Source organism: Eptatretus burgeri, chromosome 13 (assembly GCF_056783735.1).
Source record: "Eptatretus burgeri isolate ZD-2024b chromosome 13, Ebu_testis_v1, whole genome shotgun sequence".
NCBI lineage: Eukaryota > Metazoa > Chordata > Myxini > Myxiniformes > Myxinidae > Eptatretus > Eptatretus burgeri.
This window is the reverse complement of record NC_140973.1, coordinates 77,386,797-77,410,647: the sequence shown is the minus strand read 5'-3', so window position 1 is coordinate 77,410,647 and position 23,851 is coordinate 77,386,797. Positions and strand designations below refer to the sequence as shown.

General features: G+C 46.7%; 1 protein-coding gene across 3 annotated transcripts in view; it reads left to right on the top strand.

Annotated features, from left to right (window-relative positions):
* The window catches only part of DNAJC2 (DnaJ heat shock protein family (Hsp40) member C2), a 66,916-nt gene that overhangs the window by 15,573 nt on the left and 27,492 nt on the right, over positions 1–23,851 (top strand). Inside the window, exons 4-11 of one of the 3 annotated variants that reach the window (XR_015050924.1) lie at positions 13,923–14,021; positions 14,456–14,597; positions 15,454–15,534; positions 15,905–15,970; positions 16,129–16,243; positions 16,360–16,481; positions 19,748–19,897; positions 19,979–20,067. Coding sequence is in view for 2 of the 3 variants with exons in the window: in XM_085853214.1 (XP_085709340.1) it covers positions 13,923–14,021; positions 14,456–14,597; positions 15,454–15,534; positions 15,905–15,970; positions 16,129–16,220; positions 16,360–16,481; positions 19,748–19,897; positions 19,979–20,067 (841 nt within the window). In the remaining variant the exon portion in view is untranslated. Of the gene's footprint in view, positions 1–13,922; positions 14,022–14,455; positions 14,598–15,453; positions 15,539–15,904; positions 15,971–16,128; positions 16,244–16,359; positions 16,482–19,747; positions 19,898–19,978; positions 20,068–23,851 lie in introns of those variants that run through there. The other 2 variants (XM_085853214.1, XM_085853215.1) reach the window with 2 other exon arrangements.

Here is a 23,851-nt window from a genome sequence, read left to right as displayed (position 1 = left end):
TAACCATCAAACCACCACCGAAAACCCTCCACCACCTTCACCTCTTTCCTTCTACGGCCATTCCCGCACCACCTGTAAACACTGAACGTCGGGCTGTCTCGGGCCCGTTCGGCGTTTGGTGCCGAGCGCACCGAGCCGCGAGCACAAATAGCGGCCTTTCCGAGGGAAAATTCGGATCAAAAATGCTACACGCCCACTTTTCCTCCGTTCAATTTAGCGAGCGTGGGGTGGCTTGGCCCCGCCTCCAGGCACGTGTGTGTGAAGTTGATATATGCAAATTCTAGGATCAGGGGAGGTTCACGCCCCCGTTACCTCCGACCAATGCGTGAGCGTGGCTCCGCCCCTGAGGTCATTCTGATCCTAATATTTGCATACTGGCTTCTCCTGCCCGCCTATAAAAAGGCGAGCGCAAGGCGAATTGTCAGTCAAGTCGGGTGAGGAGAGTGTGGAACTGAGGAGAGAGAGAGTCGAGTCGGTCGGGTGAGGAGAGTGCGTCACTGAGAAGAGTTGCAGGAAGAGTTGAGTTCTGGAGTTGCCTGAAGAGGGTCGTCGAGAAGTGACTGTTGGGGACGCGTTGCGTTGGTGAAGTCGAGGCGAGTGCGTGCGGTGGAACTGCAGGCAAGGGAGCTCGGGTCCGAGGCGAGAAGGACGGCGGTCGGCGACGAGGTTACGGTGTGGGGGATCGCTCGTCTCGTCGTGGGACCCAAGCCAGCCAGCCATTCCCCTCCCCCAGGGCATCAACAATTTCCCCTTTCCCCCACGCTGAGATAGTGCAAAAGGGGGCCCCGTTCCCACCCCACTCCAAACGTCGTGCCAATGAAACCCGCCAAGGAGCACGGAGTCGGGGCACAGCCGCGCAGCCACATTTGCGGCTTGCCCGCCAACGCGTCACGAGGACGCGGGTAGGTCCCCCCCGCCCCCCGGTCTCGCGGACCTGGCCGCTCCTCTTGGTCCCGCGCACATTTGGCCTTCAGGCCTGTCTGCCTCTTTGTCTCTGAGGGTGGCTTCTTTCCTTTGCTTTTGTGTAAATGTGTGTTGGCGCCGTCTGCGAGGTAAAGCTGTATAAGTGTTGCCGTGTGCGCGTGTAGTCAGTATTAACTCTGCGTCGTTGTTGCTTTAATTGTTTTGGTTGCTTTATGTGCATTTTGACTGTATGGCTGTATATACGTGCTTTCCGTGTGCCGGGAAATAAATGTGCATTGTGTGAACTGTTTTCCCGTTTCGCTTCGTCTTTTCCGAATTGAATCTCCATCCTGCTTCACGTAAAGGGTTCGTAGTGGGTGCAAGACGCCCAGAAAATAATCTGAACCATCGAGGTTGATGATAACACTGCTCGGTTATCCCGATAGTACGGAACGGGCCGCCCAAGCGGCTCGTGTCCGGAGTCGACCTGCGGCGAGGTATGATTGCCCGGTTTACCATCCGCGTGGATACTTAGGTAAGTCGAGTTTGGCGAACAACCCTATCCTACGCGGGTGGCCGATTGGCACGATTGTAATGAGGTCGAAAGGCCCACCTGTGACTGGCTCCGGGCAATAGTTCCCAGAGGGTCACAACTGAATTGTCCGTCCGGTGGGCGACGTGCCGCGATTCGAGTTACGTGGCCGTCCGCACGCCGGCGGGCGCGAATTCGCAGCACTGGTGTCAGAGAACGGGAAACAAACTCTCCCGCCTCCAAGCTAAATTCATGGGGAATCGGTTCAGGGGTGAGAGGAGTGACCCCCGATTCCCTCCAAATTACGAGCGATCTAAATTAACCCCTTACGAGAAATTTGATGGAGTCTCAAGGCGAGCGGGTGCTGGGGGTAGATATGGATGTAGAATTTTTAGAATCCATGGTCCAGGATGAAAACCCTGAGCAGGAAATGTTGGTTGTGCAGGAACACGAACTCCCCCAACTGAACCCAGAGCCCGAAATAGGCGCGGCAGCGGCCGCGGTGTATGACACCTCCCCTCCCCCTCTCCGCCAAAACCCCCCGATCCTGGCCGAATCGGCTCAGCCGAGCGCACTCGACATGGCCCAGCTATTCGCCATGCTGGCAGAAATGAAAGCGAATACACAACAGATGAGTGATACAATGGATGCGAACATGCAAGCATTCAGGAGCGATATGCGGACAATGCGGGGTGAAACGCAGAGCGTGGGGCAATGTCTGCAGGCAGGCATTATGGCAATGGCGAGGAGCGAAACTCGGACCGCGGGCGAGAAAATGGCGCAGCCACGTGCTGGGACGGGCGAGCTGGGGGGAGTGCAACGGCTGTCCGGCCCGCGATGAAGACGGGCGAGGTCATGACGAGCGACGTCGTAATTAATGGGGAGACCGAAACATGTAAAACAGAGACGATGAAGGAAATAGAGGTATTGCCAGAGACGCAGGAGGTAGTCGTAGAGGAAATGATAATAGAGACAACGGCAGAATTAATAATGGAGACGAAAGAGACAAAAGAGGAAACGGCAGAGACGAAAAGCGAGTCAAGAAACGGAGGAAATGGACGACGCGATGGGATTGACGGAGACGCAGGAATTGAAAGAAATAACAGAGATGCGGGAGATGGGAACGATAGAGGAGAAACTACACGATGAAGACGGGGTGGAAGAAACTAAAGACGAACACACACACACAGAGGTAGTGAGGCTTAATGAGGGGGAGCTGGCGGACCGTGTCGGGACCCGGTGCGAGCAGCTGGATAGCCTCCTCCAGGAACGAGGGGAGGGAGTAGGCCCCCTTGAGGCGACTCACAACCAGGTGGGTTCGGTCGTGCTTTGCGGGGTCGAGGGGAGGAGTGCTGCGAACGGGTGCACGCCGAGCTTGGGGGGTATAGAGGCCCCGGAACCCCTTGTGGGGACACGATTCCCCAGTGTGATTGTCCCGGTGTGTGAGTGCGCCCCCGTGTGTGAGTGGTGTGGTGGCAAGTGTGCCGAAGTGCGTGCTTCCCAGCACGCCGTGTGTGGATGAGGCACGCGTGTGAGTGTCACCGCGTATGTGAGTGAAAGGGTCCATGTGAGAGAGACCGTGTGTGTAAGAGAGCGGTATGTAAGGGAGATGACTGTCGGCATGCGGGAGCACGCAGCCGTGTCTCCCGGCGTCAATGTGATGGAATGGAGTGTGAGCATTGTAACACGCAGGTGTGCGTGGGTGGAATGGCGACGACAACGGCGACAAAGGGACAAAAGCCGAGTAGCGGCCGTAGCTGTTTCGGGGACCGCGCCGGGTTAACATGGCAGCGAGCGCGAGGTCCGTGCTGTGCAACGCACGAGGCCGCCACGTGCTCGCTTGCGGGAGTGAAGCCCGGTCCGGAAACGAGCACGGTGAATGTTGCCGATCCCGCGACAGACAAATTTGGACCGGATGGGTTCTCCACGCGAGCTTGTGTTAAGCTCCAACGGGCAGAGCACATGAGTTCGCGTGGGGAACCCCTCGAAACGTGAGCCTTGTTGTTTTTTTTATGCGCCGGGTGACGTCATGACTGCGTCATGGCCGGGTGACGTCATGCATGTGGTTGGAATCCGGCAGGAGGGTGAATCCCTGCCGGATGGTACCGTCCAAGAAGGACTAGGGACGCGAACAGCTGCCATGACGTCACGCCACAGGTGCGCGGCTGTGAATTGCTGCGCTGGTGCGCAGGTTGTGAGTTGCCGCGCTGGTGCTGCGCATGTAAAAAAAGAAAAAATAGCAAGCCTCGCTTTCGGGTGAACAGGATTACCTGGGCAGGGGTGGAAGATCCCCTGGTCCTGGGCACAGGATGGAACTAGCGAGGGGGAAGGGTTAGCTTCGCTCAACCGGCTTCATGGGGTAGGGGTAAGTCCTCTTGGGGCCCGTGGAATGGATTAGGTCGAGGGATTGTAGCCAGATTCAGGAGGGGAAATTATTTCAGGATTTTGGAGACAGTGACAGACTGTGGATGTGTAGAGGGGACGTAGCTTAGCTACGTAGTGTTAAAAGGAACGTACTATAGTTTAAGGGATGACGTGGGAGCACGAGTGAGTTAGGGGATTTAGTAAGAAGGATGGCAGAGTTCAGCGGTGCGCGTGTTGAAGAGTTGGTGAGTTGTGTGGAGTCATGTTGAGTGAGTGAGGCCAGCGAGTCTGTGTGAGTGGAGCGAATGTGGAATGCATAGTGCGATGAGTGATTGGGGGGAGGAGTGACTCCCGCCCAAGGGACCCCGGGGTCAGTGTAGAGTGAGTTAGTGGGTCAGTCAAATTGACAAAATGGAGGTCGTTTTGTTGTTGGTGGGGAAGTAGGCTCGAAACCCGTTTGGAGGGGTGCAGGAGCCCTGTTGACGGGCTTGGAGCGTGGCTGCGAAAGGTGAGTATCGCTGAGTGGGTACCCCGGGCACCGGGATAGTCGGCCACGGTAGGCCAAGGGCCCATGGGGGGCCGGGATAGCGTCGTGGGCACGGGTGCGCCCGCATGGTGCGGGGGCCCGGGGCGCCATAAGCCGTGTGGCCAGTGTTGTGGGCATGGGTGACCCTCGGAAAGGGGCCCGGGAAGCCAGCCTGCCACGTGAGCATTTCAGGGTAGTCGCCATGGAGGGCACTCCCTGGTGTTTAGGGAGCTGGTAGGCTCGGAGGCAGTGTAGTGCCCGGGGGTGCCATCGTGGGAGAATCGGGAGAGGGTCGTGCCTGCCAAGGGAGCCACGTGTCCCAGCCATGAAACCGTGTGAGGGCATGGAGAGAAAATTGGGGGGCGAGGCCCGAAATTGTGAGGACACCAACACAGGCGACGGGAATCTGGATTGTTAGAACCAATAGTTCAAGCGAGAGGCGCTTGTTGAAAGCCCCAGGTTAGTTTAACAGTTAATGGTAAGGGTAGATTAGGAAGTGTACCCCTCCGCACCATCCATCCCTTCGCTCTCGTTGTGGGCCGCTGGACCCACTTTGGGTTAAAGATCGCTGAAGTCTGGGGAGTCCATCCTGAGGCTTCGTTGGGCCTCGACACAGGACGCTGGCTCTCCCTTATTCCCCTCCGGGAAGGGAACATAGGGGTTGGGAGTAGGCTCGGGGACGATAGGTTAGCCGAACAAGGACAGTAAAGGGGGTTAGGGGACGATTTATAGTGGTGGAAGTAAAAATAAAAATAAACCAATGTCACCCGCAGGGTGACCCGTATCTTGCCAAAAGGTGACCACGTGTGACTTCTTTAAAGTCACACTGAGGTGAACAGAGCTGCTATCCACCAGGAGCGACTCCTTGAGGAATATCTGCCTCCGAGAGATTCCGATGAGAATCGTTCTACAGAGTTACCATGAAAAATATGTTTGCCTAATAACGTCACCAAATGACATCATAATGTCTCAAGCTTGACATATCTAGAGAGCACTCATTGAGGTGTTCAATTTGAGGTACTACACGATATGGTTCCTAAAACTTGAAAATTTGACCTTGGGGTCAAATATGTTTGACCTCAGGTGCTAACCATGAAGGTCAAGGCCAATTGCCACCAAAAACTAATCAGCTGAGCGCCAGACCATATACTACATTCTCATAAAGTTTGGAGACTATTCGATTAAAATTACTCAAAAAATAAAGGTTTCGTCGACTCCCCTGATTTGCGACAAAGTGACCTTGACCTTTGACCTTGACCTTCAAAATTTTATGCGCTGAAAGGGACCTCTATAGGCCTGATATGCGAAGTTACAAAAATTTCCAATGATAACTGTGCTCTGCAGAGTGATTTATATGTGATTGCAGACAAAAAAAAACAAAAAACATATGAAGGTCAAGGCCAATCGCCACCAAAAATTAATCAGCTGAGCGCCAGACCATGAACTATATTCCCATGAAGTTTGAAGACGATCCGATCAAAATTACTCAAAAATAAGGGTTTCGTCGACTCCCCTGATTTGCGACAGTGACCTTGACCTTTGACTTTGACCTTCAAAATTTTGTGCGCTGAAAGGGACCTCTATAGGCCTCTGATATGCGAAGTTACAAAAATTTCCAATGATAACTGTGCTCTGCAGAATTTTTTATACGTGATCACAGACAAAAAAAAAAAATTAAAAAAAAAAATGCATTCAAGCTGACGAACATATCTTGCAAAAACTTTGTTTTGGCAAGATAACAACAAAAAAATAAGTTGGGGCTAAATTGGTTTTTTTACAAATTAAGCGAGTGGGTATAGACAGTTGACAGGCAAAGGCGATAGGTGGGAGGGAGACAGTAGGCAGGTCTGAGCCCGCCTTCTGTGTGGCCAGCACCACCGCACTCCCTCCACCAACCTGCACTGCACGGCAAAGGTTGGCCAACTTCATCGGCTGGCTGTGTTACTTCAAGGCCTGTGCCGGCCAACTTCATCGGCTGGCTGTGTTTTGCTGCGAGGCCTGTACCGGCGGGATCGTCTGCAGCTGTTTGCTGCAAGGCCTGTGCCGGTCGGATCATCTGCCGGCTGTGTTTGCCTGCAACGGCCTTGTTCTGCAGGTTGTGTTTGCCTGCAACCTTTGCCATGCCATGCCTACGACCCGTGGTTCTTTTTGCCCCTGTTCTGTGCTGCATTTTGCCCCCCTTGTTCATTGCCATGTGCGCCAGGATCGTCGTCGCAAGCTGCAAGAACTGTCCTGTTGGCAGCTACAACACGGGCCTGCAGTGGCGGCCCGTGCACCGGTTGACTTTTGTTTTGCTTCCTGCAGAGTCCATAGATCCTGGGCCATGGTTCGTGTAGAATTTGTAAGTAAGATGTACTGTAAATATGAGTGCGCCCCGGCATGTATCTGTTAGCGTCGGCAATTTTATTTAAGTCGTCTGAGTGAGTGGGTTTGTTTAGTTAGTTACTCAGCCATCAGGTTATTTATTTTGGGGACACGAATACCATGAATGTCGCACTCAGGGATCTGTAGGTAAAACGTACGAGGGGAGAACTACACATGATGGCACACGAAAATTTGACGACTCGGGACGAGTCTGTAAAAAGGGGAGGGGGTAGTGTTACGGCTGTGGAAATTCGCAAACCACCATTCAGGGCCCGTAGGTGAGATATCTCTAAGTACATGTGTAGTTAGCCCAAACCTGTTGTATAGAGGGAATTTATGTGATTCATCCAGGCTGCGACGCTTTGAGTTAGCCATTTTTTCTGTTCTATCTTTATTTTGAACCAACCACGTCTCAACCTCCATCACACAACAACCACGCCACCGCCACCATCTACGCTCCCACATCATCGCATCACCGCCATTCCCAAACGGCACCATAACCATCAAACCACCACCTAAAACCCTCCACCACCTTCACCTTTCTTCTTCTACGGCCATTCCCGCACCAGCTGTGAACACTGAACGTCGGGCTGTCTCGGGCCCGTTCGGCGTTTGGTGCTGAGCGCACTGAGCCGCGAGCGCAAATAGCGGCCTTTCCGAGGGAAAATTCGGATCAAAAATGCTACACGCCCACTTTTCCTCCGTCCAATTAGCGAGCACGGGGCAGCTTGGCCCCGCCTCCATGCGCGTGTGTGTGAAGTCGATACATGCAAATTCGAGGATCAGGGGAGGTTCACGCCCCCGTTTCCTCCGACCAATGGGCGAGCGTGGCTCCGCCCCCGAGGTCATTCTGATCCGAATATTTGCATACTGGCTTCTCCTGCCCGCCTATAAAAAGGCGAGCGCAAGGTGAATTGTGAGTCGAGTCGGGTTGGTCGGGTGAGGAGAGTGCGGAACTGAGGAGAGAGGGAGGAAGAGGGAGGGAGATAGAGGGGGAGAGAGAGGGGGAGAGAGAGGGGGAGAGAGGGGGGAGAGAGGGGGGGAGAGAGGGGGAGAGAGAGTCGGTCGGGTGAGGAGAGTGCGTCACAGAGAAGAGTTGCAGGAAGAGTTTAGTTCTGGAGTTGCCTGAAGAGGGTCGTCGAGAAGTGGCTGTTGGGGACGCGTTGCTTTGCGTTGGTGTCTCGTCGCGGGACCCAAGCCAGCCGGCCATTCCCCTCCCCCAGGGCATCAACAATTTCCCCTTTCCCCCACGCTGAGATAGTGCAAAAGGGGGCCCCGTTCCCACCCCACTCCAAACGTCATGCCAATGAAACCCGCCAAGGAGCACGGAGTCGGGGCACAGCCGCGCGGCCACATTTGCAGCTCGCCCGCCAACGCGTCACGAAGACGCGGGTAGGACCCCCCCGCCCCCTCGGTCTCGCGGACCTGGCCGCTCCTCGAGGTCCCGCGCACATTTGGCCTTCAGGCCTGTCTGCCTCCTTGTCTATGAGGGTGGCTTCTTTCCTTTGCTTTTGTGTCAATGTGTGTTTTCGCCGTCTACGAAGTAAGGCTGTATAAGTGTTGCCGTGTGTGCGCGTAGTCGGTATTAACTCTGCGTCGTTGTTGCTTTTATTGTTTTGGTTGCTTTATGTGCATTTTGACTGTATGGCTGTATATACATGCTTTCCGTGTGCCGGGAAATAAATGTGCATTGTGTGAACTGTTTTCCCGTTTCGCTTCGTCTTTTCCTAATTGAATATCCATCCTGCTTCACGTAAAGGGTTCATAGTGGGTGCAAAACGCCCAGTAAATAATCTGAACCATCAAGGTCGACGATAACACCGCTCGGTTATCCCGATAGTACGGAATGGGCCGCCCAAGCGGCTCGTGTCTGGAATCGACCTGCGGCGAGGTACGATCACCCGGTTTACCATCCGCGTGGGTACTTAGGTAGGTCGAGTTTGGCGAACAACCCTATCCTACGCTGGTGGCCGATTGGCACGATTGTGGTGAGGTCGAAAGGCCCACCCGTGACTGGCTCCGGGCGATAGTTCCCGGAGGGTCACGACTGAATTGTCCGTCCGGTGCGCGTCGTGCCGCGATCCGAGTTACGTGGCCGTCCGCACGCCGGCGGGTGCGAATTCGCAACAATATATTAGACAACCCGTGAACCCGTTGGGTTCCCGTTGTAACAGCGGTTGATGAAAAAAAAAAAAAAAAAAAAAAAAAAACATAGCTCCAGCGAACTATACCGTTGAAGTTGTTTGCATTGATCAAATACTCCCGAAGAGTCCGTGACTGAATCGGGAATTGATTTTTTTAATATTTTTTTCGTTGCCTGATTTGAACGACACTTGAAACTGCACACCGCAGGCGAATGAGTTCGGTGGCCCTAAAATTTTTGCCCTATCGTGTACCGTTTTGGCTGTATTTCGGGAACATACAGTTCAGGCCAAAATTATTCATACCCTTACCAAATTTGGAGTATTTTGAATCATGTTATTTGAGGAATGAGTTTCTTCTGGCTTCAGTTACATAAGAATGTGACAAACAGTTGAAAGAATCACTGCAAGAGACATTTCAAGAAATACATTGTTTCGGGGGTATTTTATTGATGGATTTACAAAAAAATGTCATGTCCAGAATTCATACCCTTGCTTAAGGCCCTGTCACACCTTAACAATTTAACCACCGTATGCCGACATGTGAAAAATTTGTCTAAAACGCTGGCACACGTGGAATACGTATGGGTAAGTTTTGTATACGTTAAGAGCATGCTGGCATACGTCGTAGTACGCTGAGCTGTTAGACAAATTTTCCTTGCTTGAAATTTTTCGAAGTATGGCAGCGTATGACTCACACGTTCCGCATACGCTGGCCATAAGTTGTAGGCACGTTACGCGATCGTTGACACACGTTACGCGATCGTTGACACACGTCGACACACGTTACTTGTAAGTTACTCATAAGCCGAAACACGTCAAGGTAATGGTTAGCATCAGTGTTCCAGACTCCCTGGTTTTAAAAAAAAAATAATTTCTTTGGTATGACGGTGATGTTGACACTTCGATTTCTAGTGCGGTTATAATATAATATAATTAATAGGCTGCCGCTCAACGATTTAAATCATAACCGCACTAGAAATCTTTAATCGAACAGGGGTGTGCCAGTACAAATACCGGCATCTATTCCCTCAATCGGAGCCAGGTTGTCACATTTAAGGATCTTCAATCATAACCGCACGTAGTACTCAGCGTACTACGACGTATGCCAGCGTGCTTCAGCGTACTCTTAACGTATACAAAACTTACCCATAACGTATTCGATGTGTGCCAGCGTATTCGGCAAATTTTTCATACGTTGGCATACGCTGGCTAAAACGTCAAGGTGTGACCGCGGCTTGACACTTTGATGTCTAGTGCGGTTATGATTTTAATCGTAGAGCCGCAGCCTATTAATAGGCTACGCCACGTGATCGTCGGCGATACGCTGCCGCGCGCTCTGCATAAGTTAGACTATCGTTGGGCATAGGTTGTGAACGCCGACAACACGCTCAGCATTCGTTGATATAAGTTATCTATACGTAATCGAAACGTTCTGTGTATGTTACTAATACGTTATGCATACGTCCAACTCGTTATGAATACGTCCAAAACTGGGAAAAAAAATCAATAGTTCAGCGTATGCCAGCGTTTTACATACATTTTGATACCTTGCCATACGCTGGCTAAAATGTCAAGGTGTGACAGGGCCCTTAGATCAGTTCAAAGTCACATTCAGTAATCAATGGAAAAGCCTCTGTTTGTGATTACAGCTTCCAAACGGTTTTTATACTTGCTCACAAGGTTTTTGCATGTCTCTACAGGGATTTTGGCCCACTCCTCCTTCGCAAAGGTCTCCAGGTCTTTGAGGTTGGAAGGCTTCCTTGCCATCACTCCGATCTTGAGCTCCCTCCACAGATTCTCGATTGGGTTGAGGTCCGGACTTTGGCTTGGCCACTCTAGAACGTCTACATCATTATCCCGGAACCATTTCTTGATTGACTTGGTGGTGTTTTTTGGATCGTTGTCCTGCTGATACGTCCAATACTCCCCGAGGTGAAGTTTCTCTGCGGACTGTTTGATGTTTTTCTCAAGGATCTTGATGTACTGCTCCTTTTTCATGATGCCATCCACTTTGACGAGATTGCCGGGCCCACTGGCTGAGAAACATCCCCGAAGCATTATGCTCCCGCCTCCATGCTTGACTGTCGGGAATGTGTTCTTAGGGTTGTATGCTTCACTTTTCTTTCGCCAAACGAAAGCAACATCTCTGTGCCCAAAAAGCTCCATTTTCGTCTCATCCGACCACAGTACTGAGGACCAAAAGCTTAGATCTTTGTCCAGGTGAGCTTTTGTAAAGGCGAGACGAGCCTTTCTGTGCCTGGGATGAAGGAGTGGAGTCTTTCTTGGTCGGCGTCCATGGAGACCCCCCACCCCAACGCTGGAGTGTCTGCATTGATATCTTGGTCCCAGACTCGCCAAGGTTGTTCAGGAGAGCCTTAATAATGATCCGTGGATTGTTATTGGCCTCTCGCCATACTTTTCTTGCCAGACGAGGCGACACCTTTGGCTTCCGACCACGTCCTTCAATGTTTTTTTACAGTGTGGAACTCCTTGTACTTCCTAATTATGCTTTGTATGGTGGCAACGGGCACTCGGAACTGCTTCGAAATAGCTTTGTAGCCTTCCCCCTCCTTGTGAGCATTCACAATGCACAACCGAAGGTCCTCACTGACTTCTTTCTTCTTCGCCATGCTGACAATGACCTGAGAATGATTGCATCAGCTCCCCTTAATTTATAGTCTAAAAGCAGTGTTGTTCTATAACATTCCTCACTGTACATTCAATAGACCACATTTGTAATGCATTCAGATTGTATGCACACATCTTGGAATAATTGCAAAACGTTATAAAGAATCTTAGGAATATCAAAAGCACGTGTATTATCACAAACATTGGCCTCACTTCTGAGACTTGGTATGGGGTATGAATAATTTTGCACAGGCTTAAAAACAGAAATCTTAACATTTCTATTGTTATGCTAATAATGTTGAGCCAAAATATATGTGGATTTGTACATGCCAACTAAATGTTCTTGGGTGAAGTGAAAGTTCCACCACTCCAGCTTGTAGGTATGAGATCAATGCAAAACTCTCAGATTTTTCGTACTAGGGTATGAATAATTTTGGGCTTAACTGTACGTACGTATATACATACATACATACATACATGCAAGATGAGAGTTTTAGTAATATATAGATAGATTGATATCATGCCAAAGAAGTAAAAGTTGCTTGAAATTAATCCAAACCTCTGGGAAAAGTGTAAATTTTTCAGTTGGATTAAAAAAACAAATATAAAACGAACCCGGTTTACCTGGGCGGTGCATAAGGCGATAGACCGTTCCTCGATCGCTCCTGACTTAAAAAAATAATTTATTTGCTCTATAAATTGATGATTTTGGAATTTCACAGTACAGTACTCCATACAGATGTAATAGGCTAATGCTGCCTGTCGGATCCCAGAAGGAGAAGCCTGCCACGTGCACGCATTTTGTGAGTACATGTTTGCTTATTTTCTTCACAACTTGAACAAACTACATGCTGAAAAACAGACTTGTCTGTTTCGTAAAGAATGACAGGAGAAGCTTTTGATACAATTTGCTGAACCAACAAATGGATTCTTTATGGACGAAGTGAGATAAGAACCGTTACTAAATCTGAGATGAGAACTAAATTGCCTCGGGAGACTTGAAACCGTTACAGGCGGGTAATTGGATGTGTACAACTTAGGGTTCGATTCCTGGCTCCGATTGAGGGAATAGATTTTAAATTGGGTAATTGATTATTTTGCCCGAGTGAACTCTCGACTCATTTTCACTGGCGGAGGAGTGGGGATGAGAAGTGTGGCAGGCACAGGGACGAGAGTGCTATAAATGCAAATAAAATAAATGTTTTAAAACTCATTTGTTTATGACAACTTGCAATTTTCTCTTGTACACGTCACAAGTGGCATTGTGTATGCTTACTGACCCCCTGCTGGAGGGGGTGGTTAGAATTGTTAATTCCGTTGGTTTATTTTAAGATAACACAAGCAAGGACCTGCGGAACAGATCATCCTCCCTTTATTTTGACGGTGTCTTGGCAACGGAGCTGTTAAGGTTGGCATATCTGGGATGCCGGAGACAATTGCCGACTGGTGCTGGACGCCTCAGAAACACGACTGCACGTACCGTCGCACTGCATCACCACTCCGCTGCCAATCTTTCCCATACTTCATTGCCCCCCCCCCCCAACCGTGTATTTGTACCGGCACACCCCTGTTCGTTGGATTATGTGAGGTGAGGGTCGTCGTCAACCCCAAGTTCCTTTCTTTTCTTTCCCCTCAGTTCTTCTTGTCTTTTCTTCCCAGATTGAACGATCACCATATGTCTTTTGTCTAAGTAAGTCTGTGTAGAGGAATACGTGTTAGGGCTATGTCTGCTCTTCTGTGCATTTTACCTGTAAATACTCGCTTAATTGACTGCTTGCTTGGTGAATAAAGAACTGTAAATACTGTGCTTTTCACCAGTGTGCGTGCGAATGAATAAATAAATTATTGGTTCTTTCAAATCTGTCTCAGTTGTCCTTTCCTTCATTGGTCTGGCATAGTCCGGGAAGTTGTACCCCACCGATTGACTCGACACATTAGCCGGTATGTAATTGGCAGCTTTGCTCGGCTGCACCTGATCAGGTAAGATGAGGACGTATCGAGGGCATGAGCCCCCCTTGATCCTGCCTTTCCAATGGAGAGGTAACACGTGAAGTGGTGAGAACCCTGCCAGGATTAGCGGTACCAATCGGTGTTTGGCCTGCAGGGCCAGGCGTTCAGGAGGAATCCGAATGCTTCCCCTCATAATCCCCGAACCCCGAGTCCAACAATATACTTGAACACTGTAGAACACAAATCTCCTTTTTGCCACTTTCACAACCCTTCTGTTTAGCAGTACTTGGACATGTTAAATTAGGTGGTGTACAAGACTGCATCAAGGGAGCTAAACGTCTGGATTTTTTTTTTAATTCGAACTTTAAATTAATTATTTTATTTAAATTGAATTGTATAGTTGAACACTGCATGGGATAATGTGGATTATGAACTCTACAGTTATTATTATTATTATTGTTGTTATTATTATTATTGTTAGTTTAATGTTGGTGTTTTGATTTGTGCTCAGATAAGGCAATGGTCCTGAGACACCACCCGGACAAACGGAAAGCAGCCGGACAGCCAACGGGTGCTGGAGAAGATGATTATTTCTCATGCATCACGAAAGGTGAATGTGCTGATTCTTGTTTTGTATAAAGTTTGCTTGCATAAAGGATGAAGTTTCCTTGTCATTGCCAACATGCCTATACCAACCAACATGGCACACCGTGGCCTGTGCTCTGCTCCCTCCACCCGTGTTGTGAACTGTAATTGTTTTGCTTTTGAGTTGCAATTGCGTAACCTTCCAACAATGTGCAACATCATGGTTTACATTTAAACAAAAAAACATGAGTTTAAGCAGTTATTCACAGGAAGCTTGTTTTTCTTTTTCAATAAAAACATAATTGCAATAGTATGAACGCATGTCAAGCATATAAGAGAATAAGGTGATGAATGATCAAAACGTTTTGTGATGAATGAATAGGATTTATTCAAAAAGCCGATAGGTGAGCAATAAATGAGGTAATTAAAAAGTGGTCATGCCCTGTTATTTCTTCCCAGCCATTGAGATATTGGGAGACCCAGCGAAAAGGCGCGCATTCGACAGCGTTGACCCCATGTTCGATAACTCTATTCCCAGTAAAGCGGAAGGGCGTGAAGAGTTCTTCAATACATTCTCCGAATGCTTTGATAGGAATGCCAGGTAAGGAACCAACGTCCACACCCTCTTCAATTCTATTCTTCCCCCCCCCCCCCAGGTCTTGAAGACATCTGTTCACCACCATCTCAGGTCATCCCCAATCCAAAACCATGGTCTTTTATGACCTTGTTAATCCCTCCCCCTCTGCCCCCCCCCCCACCACAAGCCCTCCTCCTTTTCCAAATTTCCAGTTTTTCCTGATTGAGAGTTTGCTTCTGTATCCACCTTATCCACCCCATGTGTCCTTTCCTGACCTGCACCTCGTGTTTGGCCAAGTCTCCCTCTGGCTTGTCTCTTAGCTCCACTATTGGTCCCCCCCTCCCCCACTCTCTCCAGTGTTACTTTTGCCCTGATAAATCCTGATCTGTTTAGTGTACTTGCTCTTCCATGAGCCTTGATGTATACAAAAATAAAATAGAGGAAGGCAAGATCTTTTTTTTTTTTTTTTTTTTTTTTTTTCATCGGATTTTAGTCCCTTCATGAGATTATTCTGTTTTCTATGATTGTTCCTGTATTTGTTTGTTTATTTTGAAATTTAATAATGAATCGTTTGACGTATCTCTCCGATTTATCTCAAATTGGTCGGTGGAAAGATGTGTACTTTCAGCACCACAGATGGCAACATTGATTTCCACTTTTAGCTCTGTGTGTTGTATCGACCAGGTTATCTTCCTGAACACGAACACACTTGTGATACATTTGCTGACATTTCCTTTGGGAAACCTTCATGAGCATGGCATGTTATCATTTTACACAAACAAAGTTTGTCAACCTTTATGTCTTGTGTTTGTTTGGAACTCCAGTAGGTTGGAGTTTCTTCCCTGAAAAGGCTCCCCTTCGTTGTTGTCTCTGTCACCAGGTGGTCTTTAAAACAACATGTGCCTGGTCTTGGAGGGGCAAGTGCTTCATTTGAGGAGGTCGACATGTTCTATTCCTTCTGGTGAGTTCGCAGTTCCAGAGCGGTTTTATTGGTCACCTTTAGTCAGGGTAGTGCACGTCCTGGGATTGCATGCGATTTATTGTGGACTTTGAAAAATGGATTCTCCTGGTAAATGAACAGCCTTTTCTGCACGAGGGTTTCTTTCTTGAAGATTATCCTTGAACCCGCTCGCCTTTTCATCCCGGTTGGCCACATCCTGGCTTTCTTCAAAATTGCTCACCTTGTGATGTGCAATATATGCTCGGGCAGATGCAATCTTTCACTTAAGACCAAATAAAAAGGAACAAGGATGATTGTTCTGAATCTCTAATTTCCATGTCCTCGAGTTTCAAATCACGTAACGTAACTATGAGGACTTCTGCCCTGTCAGGTACAAATTTGAGTCCTGGCGTGAGTTTTCTTACCTGGATGAGGAGGAGAAGGAGAAAGCCGAATGGTGAGGCTTTCCACATACCTGATCATGTTCCAACTCCCCACATGTTTTCGATGTACAAAAGCGATGCAGAATTCATTATTATATGGCAGGTGTTGAGTGAAAGGAGAGGAAGTTGTGGAAGTTTTTGGTTGTAAAGCGTGTGCCAATGTTGTGCACAGCCGTGACGAGAGGCGCTGGATCGAGAAACAAAACCGTGCAGCACGAGCGCAACGCAAGAAAGAGGAGATGCTGCGTGTTCGCTCGCTCGTCGGTGAGCCAGGCAGCAATCACCCGGTGCAACAACTCAACCCTGAATTTGCACGTTGTCACTGTTTTCTAAGATTGTGGCATTTTGTTGTTTTGCTTTTGGTTTGCTAAACTTTGCAATCATTTAATTTTGACGCATCCAGACACAGCGTACGCCTGTGACCCACGGATCCGTCGCTTCAAGGAAGAAGAGAAGGCAAGGAAGGAATCGGAAAAACAGGCACGTCTTGCAGCCAAGCGCCAAAAGATCGAGGAGGAGGAACGGGTGAGCGTTTGTTTAATAAACTCTCGTTTTCCCTTATTACACAACTAGCAGATCACCAGGTTCCTCCAGGCTGTTGTATGGGAATTCTTTCCCAATGGAGTGCAGAATATTTCAGAAGTTTGCGAGAAATGTCCTTTTAATAGCATAACAACAGAGACCCACATAAATTCCACATAAGGTAAATTATGACCAAGTCCTAACCCCGAAGTCTTCAAACCCCATCGTCACCCAAGCTCTCTGTCCCCTCTATGCCCTCCCCCCACCTCAACTCTGTCCTCTCCTCCCTTTTCTTATTCAGGTTCTGAACTCTCCCCCCCCCCCAACCCAAAGTACGCAAGCCCCCTCCCAACCCAATTCCTCACCACCCCCAAAGCTTAAACCGTCTTTTCCGCAACTCTGCCCCCCCCCCCCGTGGCCCACTCCAACTCTGTCTCCGACTCTCCCTTTCTTCTTCAAGTCCTCACCTTCCACCCTGGATTAAGGAAGGGGCACAGGGGGCACATGCCGCTGACTGTCCCAGTCATTGCAGCCCCCTGGTTGCCAAGGAAATAAAAAAATATGCCTCCGGCACGTGTTTAAATGGACCATACGAGCCACAGCGGCCAATGAGTTCTTTCGGACGTTGCTCGTTAACATTTTCGATAAGAAAAACATTTGTAGTTGAAATGCTTGTAAATTATTACGAAAAGTACATTTTAATAATGTTATTTTCATTCTGTTACATACATCGTGATCCATTTCTGTGTTGTAGTACAAACAAAACAAAAAAAAAAAAAAACAAACCAAACTGAGCGCTGAACAAACAAAAAGGAAAAAAACCTGAGTGAATTTGTTTTCATGTACAATCATTTTTGTCCAGTTTTTTTTTTTCTTGGTGTCTCTTCATTGGCCTGTCCGAAGGAGTGTTTATATTCCACCCTGAGTGCAGCTTGGTGTCTGCATTTGATCAGGCAACAAACCCCACTTCGTTATCTCCGTAGGTCTTACCACCCCAAAGAATGCTCTGGCCTCACCAACCTGGTGTGTTATTGAAATCCCTTTGCGTGCCATTTGTGTAGCGCTCTGATGAAGGCACCTATTTTGCTGAAACATCAGGTTAGAGTCTTTATCCTTATCCAAAATCTCTTTCAGCTGTGACTTTTGCTCATGCTTGTTGTTTTAAGCTTCAAAAATATTCTTCACAGATGAGTTATTTTTAGACGGATAAATAATGAAATGTGCTTTGGTGATGTTTGATTGTTCAACTTCCTGTAATAGCAAAGGTTAATGGAGAAATCTGCGTTGCTCATCGTCTCGATGATGGAATGTGGATTTTGCTCATTGGAGGAGCTTGAGCTACAGGTGTAGAGAGATTATCATCCAGTGTAAAGGGGTTGTTATCTGGTATAAAGTCTGGTGTTGGCTTTGTGGTTAGGGTGGCTGGTTTGGAATCTTGGGATCCTGAGTTTGAGCCATGTTTTTTTCCTGCTGAATTAACACTAGTTGGGGTTGATTCAGTCTGTCATCCTTCTGAGGTCGACAAAATGAGTACCAGTCTACTGGTAGAGGGGCACAGAGTATCGGCGGCATAGTCGCGCCCCAACAAAAAATGATGGGTACCCGGCAACCAAGCTGCCATATGTGAGAAGAAGATCTGGTGTCGGTGTAGATTGGTTGTCATCTACGTTCTGGGAATTTTATTTTATTGGCTATTTCTATTTTTATGCCTCAGCTGACTCAGTCGCCGGAGGCATTATGTTTTCGGGTTGTGCATGCGTACGTACGTCAATGCTAATTTTCTCTTTTCTCTGCAACCGCTTATCCGATTGCCACAATTTTCACCAAAAGGTGCGCCGACTCGTGTAGAATGTTTATATGATAATTATGACGTCATAGGCAGCCATGTTGGAAAAACTTTAGACCTCTGTATTTCCGAAACCGCTGAATGGAAAAAAAATGAAACTCGGCTCGTGTGAAGTACTCTCCGTTTGAAATAAGTGTGATGCTTTTGTTCCTATCACATTTTCTCTCTCTCTCTCTCTCTCTCTCTCTCTCTCTCTCTCTCTCTCTCTCTCTCTCTCTCTCTCTCTCTCTCTCTCCCTCCCTCTCTCCCTCTCTCCCTCTCTCCCTCTCTCCCTCTCTCCCTCTCTCCCTCCCTCCCTGCCTCCCTCTCTCCCTCTCTCCCTCTCTGCCTCTCTCCCTCTCTGCCTCTCTCCCTCTCTGCCTCTCTCCCTCTCTCCCTCTCTCCCTCTCTCCCTCTCTCCCTCTCTCCCTCTCTCCCTCTCTCCCTCTCTCCCTCTCTCCCTCTCTCCCTCTCTCCCTCTCTCCCTCTCTCCCTCTCTCCCTCTCTCTCTTGTCAATTCTCTTTATTCATTCTCATTCTTGGTTTTTCTTCTCTTTTGTCTTTTCGTCTCTATTCCTCTCTTTCTTTATCTGTCTTTCTAAGGAGAAGTGAATTATTGCAAAAAAATTTCTGAAAGGCTTGCTTGGCTGTGCCTGGATGGGTTTGACGGTAAAGGAGTAGCGGCTGAAACCCGAATTCTCTCCAGGTTCCTCCTGATGACTCCATCTTTGCTCTTTACCTCTTTGGGTTCCTTCTTGGTCTTCCGTTTCATTATGATGTCATAATTGCATACGTCAAACACTTTATCTGATCAGTGTGAACATTTTTGTGGGTCTAATGGCAAAATTGTTTGGGGGAAACAAATCGATGACATCATCGGTCACATGGTTCGGCAGCCTTTTTTTTTTTAAATATAGTTTTCAAAAATGTCAAACGGCTGAACAGATCGAAGCGAAACTTTACAGGTATGATCGCCTATCCATGAGGAACAAAAAGTTTGTCATAGGTCACATGGTTTGGCAGCTCTGATTTTTTTTTCAAAAATAAACCTTTAAAAATTCTCTTCTCCAGAACGGCTTGACAGATCGAAGGGAAACTTCACCCACATGTTTCCCAAACTTTTCTCAACCAGATTACAACCCCTCCACACCTCTCCACCAGAATACCAGAATTATTATTTCATATCTTGAATCGGTTCAGGGATTTCAATCAAACTTGGTACAAGTCTGTATAATGATGTCATAATGTGGGCGGAGGCATATCTGTCGAGGTCGTGACGTCGAAGAGTACCCTTCTAGTTTCTAAATAATTTAATAGCCTTATTACTGGTTGCTGTGAAAATAGTAAATGTTATCCATTTGATTTCAACTTTGTGCGTTATCATCACACTGACTCAATATTGAGCTTTTTAGCAAAGGAGTAGATCGTACGTGGGTGTTTGTAGCGCCGACAAGAACAAGTTGAAGCAGAGCGGCTGGCGAGGGAGAGTGCGGAAGCAGCGGCGAAGGAGCAGAACCAGGCCGCACGACGCGAGAGGGAACAGCAACGCAAGGCCTTGAAAAAGGAGAGGCAGCGGCTTCGCACAGCCTGCAAGGTATGAGATTCTGCCTGGTCAGTGTGGAGAGGTGTGAGGATATCAACGTTTTGGAATAATCCTCTCACCCCCATACAACAGAACTGGGGCTACTTTTGCAGTGATGGTGCAGAAAATGTGCACATGATGGAGGAGGTGGAGAAACTCTGCAATCACCTACACCTGGCAAGGTCAGGAAACTTGGCACGTCAGACCAATGCGTGTCGGCTTATTTTGGAGGTGTGGGGAGGGGCTAAATACCAAGTTGAGAACAATTGTTTGTTTTGGATCTTTTGTTGTATACATTGTCGAGGCTCATATGAGAGCGAACACACGGAACGCACACAGAAAATTGTTGTCTATAATTAAAGTGAAAAGCGTTAAATGAAAATGCAACACAGACCACTTCTGCCAATTTGCAAGTTTCTGCATTTTTATTGAATACCAGCTGGAAGCCTGTGGTAGAGAAATAAAAGGAAGCCTTTTATTCTTGCTCTGGTTGAAGGATCTAAATTGAGGCAGTATTATCATTTTCCCATCGGCTTGGATTAATTTGAAGCAACTTTTATGTAATTTATTGTCTCTGAGGAGCACCTCTGTGTTTTCAGTGGGAAACGGACAGATAGACAGCATTAGCCTATTATATTTGGTGCCCTCAGCGCACACTCTGGTTACTGCAGGGCGATACAGCGAGTTTGAATGAGGATGGAGTTTTGAATATGGCGTGGGAGAATGAAGTTTTTTGGAATGAGGAAGAGAACAATGGGGAAGGTTCTAACAACAAACACAGCGCACATCCCTGTCCCTGATACGAGGGTAGGGGTAACCTAACTAAACAGAATCACTTCTGGTGGTTGCTCACTTCTGTATCATGTGCAAAAACAGGTGGAAAAGTCTGATTTCATTCAATTTAATTGTAGGCAACAAAAGGTGAAATGGTTTCAAAATGGTGTTGACTTTCTCGAGGCACTGTGTGTGTGTGTGTGTGTGTGTGTGTGTGTGTGTGTGTGTGTGTGTGTGTGTGTGTGTGTGTGTGTGTGTGTGTGTGTGTGTGTGTGTGTGTGTGTATATATGTATATATATATATATGTATATATATATATATATATATATATATATATATATATATATATATATATATATGTATGTATATATATGTATGTATGTATGTATATATATATATATATATATATATATATATATATATATATATATGTATGTATGTATGTATATATATATATATATATATATATATATATATATATATATATATATATATATATATATGTATATATATATATATTAGTAGAGTTCCCACAATAGGGTCCCGTGACCGTTTTTCCGGGACCAAGGTTTGAAGGTTGATTTTAGTCATTTTGAGGGTGCTGATTAAAATGAGCTGGGGTGAACCTCGTGAAAATGTGGGCTAACTCGGCCAGATGCGAAAATTCAAAACGTCCGCCATGCTACTTCCAGTATACCAAAAATTGCATATCTTTGGTTCTACATGTCCGATTTTTTTTTTTTTGATTTTTGGGTCAAAATATACGTTTTGAAGGTCAAGGATGTCATATATTACCATTCCAAATTGTTATATTTAAGGGTTAAGTCACAAAATATGAAATATAACTTTTCGGGGGCCAAATCCAAGATTGTCGTCGAGTCACATCTGGAAAATAGTAAAAAAAAAATCAATTTTCTTCTCATAATATTATTGGCAGTGAATCTTTTCATGCAAGTAAATGTTTGTTTATATGTGGGAGTGCACAACAAATTGAGACAAGAAGAGAAGGATGCAATCATTGTCTTTATTTTCAGAACATGATGTGTACATAATATCAATTTCTCAACTTTTACACTGTTCAGGTAGGTTATACCATTCTTTTGTATGTCCCTCCTGTACTTTATCAAGAACAGTAATATGATGAAAGAATATCAACATTCCTTCATTTTGTCTGTAGAGCAACAGTGTTTCAATGGAAAAATGAAATAAAACATGAATTATCTGAATTCCCGGCAATTGACGCTTTCCCGGTAAGTATTCTTGTAATTTGCATTGACCAAAGTTTGATGTACTGTCCAAACTGTCTTTTATCTAAGACAGTCATAATAAAATAATATTAACATCTTATATTTTGACTGTGGCAATGTTTTTACAGTTGTAAATTAAATGAAATGAAATCTCCATTGAAACACATACATGTAATCCTTCAGTCACTATCTGAGTCGCTGGCTCCAGTCACAAACTTCATCATTACTTTCAGCCTCATCATCGTGCAACAATGTCTGTTCTTGTTCAACCAAGTCATGTAAACTTCTTGGGAGTGCATCATGGGTATACCTCACTGACGCACATCTACCGTCTTTCATTGTCCATCCATGGTTGGTGGGATTTGTGGGTGCATCCGGCTTGTCATCCTTTAGTTGAATGTAAATTTGGTAGTAAACTCGCGTCACATGCAGATTGTGAGAATCTGGATCTGGTGGGATGCGGGACGTGGACTTGTTTTTCATCTGACCCCACTTCCTTGCTCTGGCTTCACCTAACGTTTTACTGATTGTGTCATTATAGATGTGTCTAATAGTGAATGTGGCCATTTGCTGAAGCACCTCTTGTGTCACTGGAAGTGTTTTGCCAACATCTTTCAAAAGATTGCGTGCCTCCTGAGTTCCTGTTCCTTTTTCATAAACTGTGTTTTTCCCATGTCCATAGAAGCCAGATGTTGTATCAGATCCACTATGGATGTGTAATGGGATTAATATTTCAGCTACATCATCAGAGCAAAGGTCTCTGCAGCTGATGATTTTGTCTTTCCGTTTGATAGCAAGGGTGCCCTCCAGTTGATGTGCAACATATGCAGAAAGAATCACTACATCTGTGTCCTCGGCATCAATCACGACTGTCTCCATTTTTGGCATGCAAGCCTGATTGTTTTTGTAAATGATGCCTATGGTGTGGAAAATTCCATCAAAGACAGTGAGCATGAGCATCGTAAATCCACGACAGCATATAGAGATGGGTCCAGAAATGTGTACATGAAAACATCAGATAGGTTTCCTGCCACAAAGAACTTCCAGGTGCTGTTCAGCAAGCAGGAAAAATGGAGACAGTCGTGATTGATGCCGAGGACACAGATGTAGTGATTCTTTCTGCATGTGTTGCACATCAACTGGAGGGCACCCTTGCTATCAAACGGAAAGACAAAATCATCAGCTGCAGAGACCTTTGCTCTGATGATGTAGCTGAAATATTAATCCCATTACACATCCATAGTGGATCTGATACAACATCTGGCTTCTATGGACATGGGAAAAACACAGTTTATGAAAAAGGAACAGGAACTCAGGAGGCACGCAATCTTTTGAAAGATGTTGGCAAAACACTTCCAGTGACACAAGAGGTGCTTCAGCAAATGGCCACATTCACTATTAGACACATCTATAATGACACAATCAGTAAAACGTTAGGTGAAGCCAGAGCACGGAAGTGGGGTCAGATGAAAAACAAGTCCACGTCCCGCATCCCACCAGATCCAGATTCTCACAATCTGCATGTGACGCGAGTTTACTACCAAGTTTACATTCAACTAAACTATGACAAGCCGGATGCACCCCCAAATCCCACCAACCATGGATGGACAATGAAAGACTGTAGATGTGTGTCAGTGAGGTATACCCATGATGCACTCCCAAGAAGTTTACATGACTTGGTTGAACAAGAACAGACATTGTTGCACGATGATGAGGCTGAAAGTAATGATGAAGTTTGTGACTCTGGAGCCAGCGACTCAGATAGTGACTGAAGGATTACATGTATGTGTTTCAATGGAGATTTCATTTAATTTACAACTGTAAAAACATTGCCACAGTCAAAATATAAGATGTTAATATTATTTTATTATGACTGTCTTAGATAAAAGACAGTTTGGACAGTACATCAAACTTTGGTCAATGCAAATTACAAGAATACTTTCT